General features: G+C 36.5%; 1 protein-coding gene across 7 annotated transcripts in view; it reads right to left on the bottom strand.

The window, feature by feature from the left end:
* The window catches only part of DDX42 (DEAD-box helicase 42), a 47241-nt gene that overhangs the window by 10392 nt on the left and 24797 nt on the right, over positions 1–12052 (bottom strand). For 6 of the 7 annotated variants that reach the window (XM_078065907.1, XM_078065911.1, XM_078065910.1 and 3 more), the window contains 6 exons: positions 8790–8851; positions 7380–7416; positions 6392–6541; positions 2905–3009; positions 1169–1288; positions 136–312 (listed from right to left, as the gene is read on the bottom strand). In XM_078065907.1, coding sequence (XP_077922033.1) covers positions 136–312; positions 1169–1288; positions 2905–3009; positions 6392–6541; positions 7380–7416; positions 8790–8851 — 651 coding nt within the window. Of the gene's footprint in view, positions 1–135; positions 313–1168; positions 1289–2904; positions 3010–6391; positions 6542–7379; positions 7417–8789; positions 8852–12052 lie in introns of those variants that run through there. The other variant, XM_078065912.1, reaches the window with a different exon arrangement.

Raw genomic sequence — 12052 nt, 5'->3', positions numbered from 1 at the left:
AATGATAAATTTTAATTTAAAAAATTTTTTAAATTTCACATTTTTAAAAAGTTTCCCAGTTAATTCTACTGTCTTGACTGACTAGTCCCTTGCTAGTTCACATACAAAAGGGGGCATTCTACACAAAGTACATACCTGCTGGCAAAGCTCCCTAGTAGGACACACTATCACTGCAATTGGCCCATCACCTGGTTCCAATTCCTTCTGGTCCATTATATGAATCAACATGGGCCAGATAAAGGCTGCAGTTTTTCCACTGCCGGTTTTGGCAATACCAATCATGTCTCTACCACTTAATGCCACAGGCACACCCTAGAGGAAAAATAAAGTATATCCATTCTAAACTTTCAATTTTAAAGATGTACTGAAAGAAATCCTGGGGAAATCAATGACATTCATTTCCAATGAAACACAAATATCCTGATGGGTTATGCTGGCTATAAAATAAAAAGGAATACCTGGCATTTCCATAAACTTCTTGATTTATAGGAAATAATATTATCATTCTCTACATGTGGGTCATCCACGATTTACAAAATATGAATGACTCCATATGCTTGAGATACAGAAATGAAAAACTGCAATGTATACTGTAAGTGGGTTGCTAAAATAAAAAAATTTTCCCCTTGAGAAGGTAAAGACTAGCTCACTCATCCACATACAGGAAATTCTTATATTCTGTGTAGGAATCAATAAATCCCATATATAAATGGAAAACAAAAGTTATGACTTCCAGTTATAAGTGAGAATTTTCAGGTCACAAAGGAATCCTAATCACTGACAGTGTGTTGTCTACACGCAAATATTTTTTAAGTTTAGGCCTAACAAACTGCTTTCTTCAGGTCATATTTTCAAGATATTTAGCAGATACAAAAGAATATTTCCCAGCCCCTGTAGCGACATCTTAGAATGGTCAATAATTCACTTTTTTTTTTTCTCTTTGATTTTTAAAGGTTTCAAAAATACTCTTGGATTTCATCTATGTTCTCTTTTCCCCCTTAAAGCAAAAGTTGGAGACTAAGCCAGAGAGGAAATATTTAGATACCTTCTATCTATGCCAATATAATTTTGGGCTATACGCTGTTTTACTGCTTTGACTTGTTTGTAAAATAAATATGGTTACTGAGTATCATCCTACTTTGTTTTTCTTTCACTATGTTTTACTTACCTGGCACTGTATTGGAGTGGGCTGTGTGTATTCAGATTTCCGAATCTGGTGCATAAGTTGTTCATCAAACCCAAAATGAGCAAAACTACTTCCCGGTCTAGGAGGCGCAGCACCAGAGACCTAGAAATAAAGACAACCCCCAGGAGTGACTCGTACTTCAAAATGACCAGCATCGGAAGTTCAACAGTGTTTACCTGTAGCTTGTACTTCATTTGAGTATACAGAAGGGAAAATAGGAAGTCTGTGGTCAAAAGTGCACACTGTTTGAAAAGGTAGAACTCGAGTAATAATGGATCTAAAGCATTACATAAAAAAACTCCATGATATAATACTCCTGAGAGAACTGTCGTATGATTTAAAATGATTAAGCGCCTAGAAATCTCTTAGATCAGAATTTTCTTGTAAGAAATAAAAATATTGCTCAATGAATTGGAAGAAGTCATGAATACTTTTTTTTTTTTTGCCATTTTGCATAACTATTAACCAGATGGTAGAAAAAAACAAAATATACTCTTGAAATAAAATGAACTCCAAACAAGACATGTCTATACCCACTGGTTACAATCTACTGTCTCCATTTTCAATTCTGCCTAAAGAGTTAGTGTCCCACTTAATGATGGGCCAGCCACCATCAAACATTGTTCAAACTGTACCGGTGAAGAACGGGGCTTATAACCTCCATGTTGACTTCAACAGTAGTAACCCTGCAATGCTTCTAATACTGATTATGGCTAATCAGGATTTCACTTAAAAGGTTTTTTTTTTTTGGGGGGGGGATTACCCTTGGAAAATAGACACTACATGCATATGCACACATCCTTTCTCAGAAAACAGGTTCAAACATCACACAGAAATTGGCAAGGCAGACAGAGGCCAGAAAGCTGTCCGCACTAGAGTAGATATTACTGTATTATATGTGTTTCACTTAACATCTAGCAGTACCCTAAACAATGTGGCTAATGGGCAACCCAGAACTTTTTGGCAGACCATTAAAAACTATTATTCTGAAATCAGTGCATATTTTAAGAAGGTGTTAATTTCTTCTAATTTTTTAAAAAAGTGTGCTACATAATTTGAGAAGTATGCTTAATTTTAAAATATTCTAAGACTTCACATACTGTTTACATCTATTAATCCTGTCTCCTCTTCTGATGATGGGGACTCTTACCCTTCATTTCCAGCCCACCCAACACAGTTCCTAGCACACAGTACTCACTGCAGTAACACTTGCTGATTAATTTTAAGGTCACAATGACTTCTTACTCCAACACAAGATACAAAATTGACTGAACACATATAGCAGTCACATGTGTTGCATTGGAGAAAAAACAATCCTATCCTAAAATAGCTGGAAGACTAAAACAATAAGATCAAGACATAGGGGCCTATAGGATATAGTTATTACTCTATCAAAGATAGTCCAAGAACCATTAGAAAAGAAGGTTATTTTAGTTTGGATAAGCAACAATACTAACCCTGGACTAACTAACATTAATATAAGAATATATGGCTTAGGGGCGCCTGAGTGGCTCAGTCGGTTAAGCGTCTGCTTTCGGCTCAGGTCATGATCCCAGGGTCCCAGGATCGAGCCCCACATCGGGCTCCCTGCTCAGCAGGGGAGTTTGCTTCTCCCTCTCCCTCTGCAGCTCCCCCTGCTTGTGCTCTCTCTCTCGCTCACTCTCTCTCTCAAATAAATAAATCTTAAAAAAAAAAAAAAGGCTTAATGATTGACTTACCCGAAGATTAAGCTTATGACGGAGATCTATTAGCTGCTGAGGGGTGAGGTTGGTTATCTCTTCATGCTCATTGTAAAAATTTTTTTCAAATGGTGGATAGTCAATCTGCAGGTCCAATTATTCAAAGTTAGTCTAGAATTCAAGAGTCAATCCTGTAAGTTTGATTTTAATGCAAAATAACCTTTTACACATATTACATAAGTAAAGCCTTAACCAGCAAGAGAGGACAACAGAATTCACTTATTCATGATACACATCCCAAATGTACAGCCAGTATCTTTTCCTATTTCCATTTTCAATATAAACACACACCAACCTACATCCTAAAGAGATTCAAGGACACCTCAGATTTGAACCACTGTGATGCAGACTAAGGAATCTCTATAAAGCCAAAGGCCTCAGAAGACAAGTATTTTTTTTGTTGTTTATTTTTAAATTTAAATTCAATTAACATATAGTGTGTTATTAGTTTCAGAGGCAGAATTCAGTGATTCATCATTCTTATATAATACCCAGTGCACATTACATCACATGCCCTCCTTAATGCCCATCATCCAGTTACCCCATCCCTCTACCCCCTTCCCCTCCAGCAACCCTCAGTTTGTTTCCTATGGTTGAGAGTCTCTTATGGTTTGTCTCCCTCTCTGATTCTGTCTTGTTTTACTTTAGAGGACAAGTGTTTCAAAGACATCCCAGCTTATAACATTTAAATATATTTTGGAATAAGCTGTTCACCTAGCTCTAGCATTTAAAAACATTTCTAATATTTCCTTTGAGAAGAGCTCTGCCTTTAGAGGGAGTTCTATTCTTTTTAAAAACATGAAACTCTTTATACAACTTTTAAAAAAATGTATGGCTAAGTATTTCCAATTCCAAAGAAGTCATTCCTGTTACTCTTTTCATAACTTACTCTACTGAGACTATAAAAATAAGCCTATCACCACTTATGAATTTGGCTAAATGATTCTCTTTAACCACACAAGTGGTCTACAATAAATTACATTAATTCTGGCTATAGCCTAAAATTATCTTTCTACAGTATTATCAACAAAAAAGAAATGGAAGTTTTAGAAGTTCTCCTTTAGCACCACAAATAGGCAGAACCTTTTGTTACGTTCCCCACCACACCTGCACTAAGCTAGAACAGGATTTTCCTCAGTTCTCTTCTCTCTTTTTCAGAACGGAAGCTCCATGAGGGCAGAAGTGTCTTTGTTCACAAACTGTATGTACAAATACGTAATTTTTTTGTTATGCATATGTATGAAATGGATAAATAAATAAATATATGAATAAATACATGAAATGAATGTGAAGAAAGCTACTTAGAGGCAAAAGGGCTATCCTTTCCTTACTTCTGGTCTCTCCTGGCAGACTGCCCACACTACATGAGGACAACTGTGGGCTACCCCAGCAGGATGATGAGGTTTGAGAGCTTCGTCAAGTATCTCAAACATCTTATTAGATGATTATTTCAAGTACTTGTGTGTTTTTCCTTATTAGATTTTCATCCTTTATCATGGATGCTTCCTCCCACATCAGTTTCACAGATTTAGTTTCATTTGCCACATGTAAAATACCAAGGCATTATTTGGTAGCATCTGTGCAAAAGGAAACATTTAAAAAATTGAGTATAACCCATACTCCAGTCTAGACCGGTAGTTCTCAAAACGTGTTAGTCTCAGGTGCCCTTTACACTTCACAAAAATACAACAAGCTTTTGCTTGTGTGGGTTTTATCCACTGATAGTTACCATATTAAAATTAAAATTGAGAAAATTCTTTAAGATTTATTCATTTAAAAATAATAAGACACCATTACACTTTAACTATAAAAGCTTTAATTTTAAAAAAGTCATAACCTTGCTTTACATTTTTACAAATCTCTTTAATGTCTGACTTAAAAGAAAATGGTCCCTACTATATTCAAATTCTTGTGATATATTGCTTTGACTGAAGCCTACGAAGAAAATCTGGCCTCACAAAGGTATGTAATTAGAAAGGGAAGAGAGTATTTATTTTTAATAGTCTTTTCAAATTCTTGTGGATTTTTACTCCTTTGATAGTATACTGAGCCTTGACAAGTGGTCACTTCTTAAAAGGTATTTTCATTGTATAATCTGACACCACGTAAATAATCTTTCCACATTGTTATATTATAATCCACGGGTCTATCACGCACTTTGAATGAAGACTTTACTCACGCACGATTTCATAAAATCATGCATTGACTATCTGAAAATATTGGTTCACTGAGGTAGTACGCAGATCATCCACACAGTGAAACATTTCACGATACAATAAAAAAAAAAATACTTGTTTATCACCATTAATTTCATTACAACAGACTTTAAGATTGGAAAGCTGTTAAACTCTGTCTAGTGAATAGAAGTTTCCCAAATTCTAATTTTCACTTGAAAGTTTGAATTCCTATCATTGGCAATAAACATTTTCAATTGTTTCCTTTGGAAAGTCATTCATTTTCTCAAATGAAAATGGTGTTCCATGAAAAAAAGCAAGTTAGGTCAGCTTACAACTCAAATACCTAAGTGCTTTTCCTGGAGACAACTATCCTCTTCTGGCATGCAACAGAAATGCTTAATTCGTACTTCTCGTTTTGTCACATGGAATAAAAAGAACCTAACACAAGGGTCAAGATTTAATAAATCATAATTTTTAGTTTCATCAAGGATATTCTTAAGTGAAACTGGATTTTTTTTTTTTTAAACTGTGATGGTGTGACAGGGAAGAACATAACCACTATTAGAAGAGTGGTAACACTGGCTTGATTCATTCGTGCTAAGGTTTCAGCAGTGCGACCTACCCGTGCTTTTAGCTATCAATGCAGATGCTGATGTATTGGAAAAGGCAAATTATGCTGGATTATGAAAATTCTTTTGACTCTGCAGACTCCTTGAAAAGACCCTTGTAGGAGTCCTTGGACCACACTTTGAGAACCACTATCCTAGATCTAGACTAAGGGATGCAAGATCTAGTCTGATATTTAACCTGAATGGAACACTTTTTTTTTTTCCTTCAAGTGGGTATACTGATATCCTCATTCTCTTTTTCCTGACTTAAGGAAACTATAATTCCTGGCTCCACTTTGAAGGAACAGCCTCTCACCTGCCCCAGATCTGAGAGAAACAATAAAGATTTACAGCAATTAAAAAACAAATGCAGGCCCAAGGGCTCATTTTGAAAGGTAAATGATGGTCTGGAAAACAAGTGCAATTGCTTAAAAAATATTCTTAGCCTAAAATCTAATGGGAGCAGGCGATTCAGCTGTGGCTTGAATAACATAAGCTATAAAGCTTCACTTCCTGACTCAACCACTTAGCAGAGATGAGAAGATCCCAAAGAACAAATATTTTCATGACATAAGGAGTATGAATCAGGATTACTCAGATATTGAGAAAACCTAAATATTAAAACTGAAGAGAACTATCAGCTTTTGAAATAAGAATCAAATTCAGCAAGAAACACCATACCTCTGAATGATCAATGGGAGGAAGAGGATCAATGATTTTTTTGGAAGGAGCAATTGGATTTCCATCACTATCATATTCCAAATTATCTTCTTCCTCCTCCTGAACCACACCAGCAGTTGGGTTCTCTGCCATGTACCGAAAATAAGCTTCCTGCAGGAAAGCACAAGAACATAATCATACCCAAATACAACTAAGAACATCTCTGCTCCTGTAATTAGTGCACAGAGTGTACCAGATGACTGCACAGTTTAAATACCTACCAAGTAAGGCAAGACTTATACTAGCAATGATTCCTTTAACAATAGCAGTATTCAGAGGGACAATCAAAAGAAACGAATGAGACAATTAGTACTACACAATGATTTCACTTGTTTAACAAGACTTACAAAGCTGTCTAGCCCACAGCCTTCCTGGGGTGGGGTGTCTACCTATCCTGCCCAGAGCTGTGGAACATGCTGTGGACTGACCAATCCAAGTTTGGAAGTTGACACTGATTAGAAGGGTCACAAACCTGGAAAGGGCTACTGTTCACTCTGGTTCCCTTCTCACCATCCCACAACTGAACAATGGGAAAAAAAATACTGAAGGACAGTCATTAATGTGCCATCTTGAGATAAAAGAATCACAAACAGAACCCTTAGAAAGAGGTAGAGGTTAGATGTTGCTAGAGGCCATCAGGAGATCCCACACTACTTCTTGATTTAGAAGCATAAATGGTAATTTTGAAAAAAAAAAAAATCAAGCTGAATAAAGGTCATATTTGTTTTTGATGTCATAGTTGATGAAAAGTTCCATCTTCAACATGGGGGAAAGCTATGTGAATTTTTCTATTACCAATCAGTCATACATGTAGAAAAGGAGGAAGTCACATGACATTCCCTGGTGACTGTCAGGAATGGCCATTTCAGTGAAGGCAAGCTCTAGCTTGTCCCCAGTACAGACTTTGTGGGGTAAAAATAAAAGATAGAAATACTGCATAGGAACTCACTTGGTCATCTTCCTCTTCAATGTCATCTCGAATACCCCTGGAAAAACAAGCGGAGAAACAAACTTCCCTGCAAATGTTCCACATACCCAGCTCCATACTTATAGCAGATTAGTGTTGAATTCCATACAGCACAGGAACTCTCAACACTAACAATAACAAAGCAGCAATAAACAAACTGTACACTATCCATCCATCATATATGTGTGACTTCACTCTGTAAGCTGCGTTTGCACTCTTTTGAATGGGATGATATGGTACCCTAGAAACATCAATTACTAAAGAGGATATAAGGAGTAAAAACCTTTGGAGATAGATACCCAAGGATCCTAGCTTTGACAACCCCATAAGACAAACATCATGCCGTTGTGAAAGGCATTTTAAAAAGAAACTGCGTTTTATATATATTAAAAAAAAAAAAAAAAACCAATAAACCCTCTATTTGGTATATGCTAAAAAGAATGTCACAATTTTCTTAATGTCCCCCAGAGTTTCTAGCTCTAGAGTAACTGGATTCAGCCAAAATCCTTAGGGACAGAGAAAAACTACCTCAACTCTTTTGTAAGTTTGATACTAAAACTCCTAAGCAGTTCTCGTGGAGAAGGGGGCCGTCGCGACTTGCAGCATCTCTCAGGAGCTATAAGTACGGCTGCGTAGTTCCCACAACCATCTGTTTCTCAACAGACTTTCTACCTAACCTAGAACACTTGCTGTTCTCAAGGCAAGCAAAGTCACCAGTGTAGGGCAGCTGGAAGAGGATACAACACACAGTAAGCACCAAAGAGAGGGCTGAACCTCCATATGGCGCAGGAACCTTGGGGAGGGCCTGAAGCACTGACTGACAAGTAGAGGGAAAGTCCAACCATGCCTACCTGTGCCTGGTAAGCAAAAAGCCTTAAGAGGAGTGTATTCAGCAAGGGAAAGAGAAGAATTCGCTTTCCCAGAAAATAAGGTATTTCAAAGTTCTGATCTGTTGCTAAAGCATATCACTCCTTGAATAAACCAGGTTGCATTATTTATTAATAACATACTTTATGATATAATCACCATTAATTATTCCTCATAATCAATTACATAGGCATTAACTTATTTTGTATTAATTATGGGACAAAACTCAGAACAATGAGCCCAAACGTTAGTAATTATACTCTTTTAACTCCCACTGTAACTCACTCTTACATCTACTAAAAAACTATTTATAATGAAACACTAAATACTACTCTGCCAAAAAGAATGTTTTTTAATTATTGCAAATGCAAAGACTTTTGTCATCTCTGTAATAAGATACAGGGGTAACTCCAAGTTAAGACATTTGTGTATTTTAATTTTTCTCTACAAACTTTGGGGGAATAAGCTTTGCAATACTTTAGCATTTTTCATGTAACCTTTGTGAGGGAGAAGAAAACAACTTACTTTACGTTTTTTCTTTCCTTGTCCTTTTCTTCAAGCCTTTTCATGTCTCTAGCCGCCTGATCCTAATGAAACAAAAGGCCATATGGAATCATATCCACTAAACACATTAAAAGGGGAATTTCTTTACAAAGAACTTTTAGATTCAAACAAGTACCATCACACTTTTAGCTATGCATTTCAACAACTACATCTTGATGTAATCAAATTGTATTTTGACACTTACTTTTTCAAGAGAAATACTTAATGTTCTAAAAACTTGGCTACATGTGGATTGCATGATTTTTAGCTACAATATTTACCACATATGGAAAAGCTAGAAAAAATGCTTAGTCACTTTTAAAAAAAAATTACAGCTGTAGAAGGCCTTAAATTCTGGCAAACTAGCCTTTCTCAAAGCATAGCTTAAGACCATTAACATCAAACTACCAATGGAGCTAGTAAAAAAAAAAAAATGGCAAATTTCTGGATCTGACTTTGGAAAGACTGTTCTCAACCTGGGGTGATTTTGTCCCCAGCGAACATTTGGCAATGTCTGGAGATGTTTCTGGTTGCTTCTGGGGAGTGAGGGTGGGGGGGCAGTTGTTACCAGTATCTACTGTGTAAAGGCCACAGATGCTGCTAAACATCCTACAACGCACAGTCAGCCCCCACAGCAAATTATCAAACCCCAAATGTCAAAAGTCCTGAGGTTGAAAAGCACTGCTCTAAATCTACCAAATCAGAATTCTTGGGGGTGGAGTTAAATGCATGTATTTTCCATTTTCCAAAGGTAATTATTATACACAGCTAATTAATAATCACTGATCTCTTTGTTTTATACATGTGAAAATCAAGGTCAGAAGAATTAAGTAATTTTTCCAAGGTAAAACACATCCTGCACTATCGTTTCTTATTATAAAGCAACATGAGTTTTTCTGGTTTCCTTGATTTAAAAAAATGTCACTAACTATAACCTGGCATGGTCAGGTGTTCTAGCTAATCGAATGTTCCTGATAAAGAGGAGTTATTTTAAAACTCAATTTTACATATAAACAAATTCACTTTTTAAGAAATTGAGCCAAATATACAATATACTCAAGACTACAACTAAAAGCAACATAAGGAATGGGTTGCTAACATTTATAGAACATATTTTTTAAGCCTACATAAATCTTTTTTTGAAACAATGGCTAAAACTTAGTCTTCATCTTAAGTTCAAACACTAGAGAAGTTTACATTTTCTAGTAAAGAATATACCTGAGATCAAGGATTAATGCAATATTGTGACACCACCACTCTGTCCAAGATCAGACAATATCCAATCTCTGTCCTAAAATGAGCAAAATCCCCTTGAATATTATACCAAAAACCACCCTGAAGAATGATACTGTATCAAAGAGACTTACCCTCCTACAGCTTCAACTACTTGAAATGCCAAGCAGGAGAATCTGGGCCATTCTTGGATACTCCCACTCAAAAAGGGTTACACCAAGTTGCATTACTAAAAATTAAATCTGAATTTAAACCAAGAAAAATCAAGAAATGATTCTTCTTATTCATCACTAGGGATTGTAAGATACAATGAAAAACAGCCCTTTGGGAAATGTCTGTATCTCAGAGGGAGAAAAGATCCATATAAGACACCTCAAACATGACATAACATTTATTGCCTTTACTTGCAGAGAGAATCATTTAACATACTTAACTAAATTGCTACCACGTTGCAAAGCACGTGAAACTTGGTGTTATCCCAAAAATACAGTGCTACAAGAGCTTAGATATGGAATGACGTAGCAGAAAGAAAATGGGATTTGGGAGTTGAATTCTGGCTTTGCTACCTATAAAGTGCATACTCTTTAAGAGGCAAATAGTCTGAGTTATTCTAAATCAAAGATGGGGAACAGTAACGGGTACCAATCTGGCAGTGAAGGAAGTAAACCAGGATAAGTTATTTTGGTACAGATGTGCTTTGCTTACACTTTAATAAGTAGGAATATTCTAAAGAAGCACGCTGCAATTTTTCCTGTATCACATGATCCTGAGTCTTTTATTTTCTGTATTTGATAAGACAGAAAAATATTTCTCCACTGTAAGAAAACTAAACACAAGTGTGATGATAAATAGTTGTAAATGGTAGCCTCAATGTCAAGAAGATAAAAGGGACTGACAGTAAGGTGAACTAGAACGAGCAAGCCCTATCTATCTAAAGCAGGCAGCCATTTGCTCAGCCCAAAACTGTTTTTGTATTGCAAGAATAGAATGCAGGCTTAGTTTTGCCAGTGTCCACTTTTCAAGAGTCTGAACTTTTAGATAAAATCTTCTAATCTTAAAAATTCTGGCGCCCTCCCCCCAAAAAAATTCTGGCCCACATGTTTAAAAAGCAGTACCTAGACCAAAGAAAAACATCTATATTGGATTCCTTCTTTCCCTCCTTTATCTTAGAGATGAGATGTGTCTGAAGACTTTAGGTTACAAGTACCTGAGGAATCTGGAAGGACTTTATTTCATAAACAATGAAGTGACAGTTTTTGAGCAATAGGAGTAACATGACAAACAACATGCTTTATTTAGTCTAATTACTCTGTTTCTGTATACCACATAAATGTGAGGCAGAGAACTGAAGGCAGGGAGAAAATTTACACCAGGAAAGAGTTAATGAGGGGTGCCTGGGTGGCTCAGTCGTTAAGCGTCTGCCTTCCGCTCAGGTCATGATCCCAGGGTCCTGGGATCGAGCAAGGCATCCGGCTCCCTGCTCAGCGGGACGCCTGCTTCTCCCTCTCCCACTCCCCCTGCTTGTGTTCCCTCTCTTGCGCTCTCTCTGTCAAATAAATAAATAAAATATTAAAAAAAAAAAAAAAGAGTTAATGAAAGTGTAAAGCAGGCTGACTATAGTGGAAACAGATGCAAAAGATACTATAAAGATTGAGAGAACTTGCCAAATAAGAGGAAAGGTAGCATGACGCACTAGAAAGAGCTAGGTTCTCAGGACTACTAAGCCAGAAAAATCTGGGTCCCAGCTCTGCCACAGGGTACCAATGGGATTTGGGGCAAGGGATTTGAATTACCACAGGGCTCAGTTTTCTTATTAGTTAAAAAAAAATTGTATTCCTATGTATTTTTTTTCCTGTCAATTCCCCATTGTTATTCTAAGGATTAAATGAAGTAACTCATGAACGCGTTTGATCTTCTGGCATTAAGAGGTATATATGACAAAAGAAAGACCTGGTTGAGGAATAAGACTCCAGGGGGATGCCATCCATGTAAAAATAGTCAATGTGATTTAG

Source organism: Halichoerus grypus, chromosome 2, assembly GCF_964656455.1.
Source record: "Halichoerus grypus chromosome 2, mHalGry1.hap1.1, whole genome shotgun sequence".
Classification (NCBI taxonomy): domain Eukaryota; kingdom Metazoa; phylum Chordata; class Mammalia; order Carnivora; family Phocidae; genus Halichoerus; species Halichoerus grypus.
The sequence above is the reverse complement of the archived record's forward strand: the minus strand, read 5'-3'. Positions and strand labels throughout refer to the sequence as shown.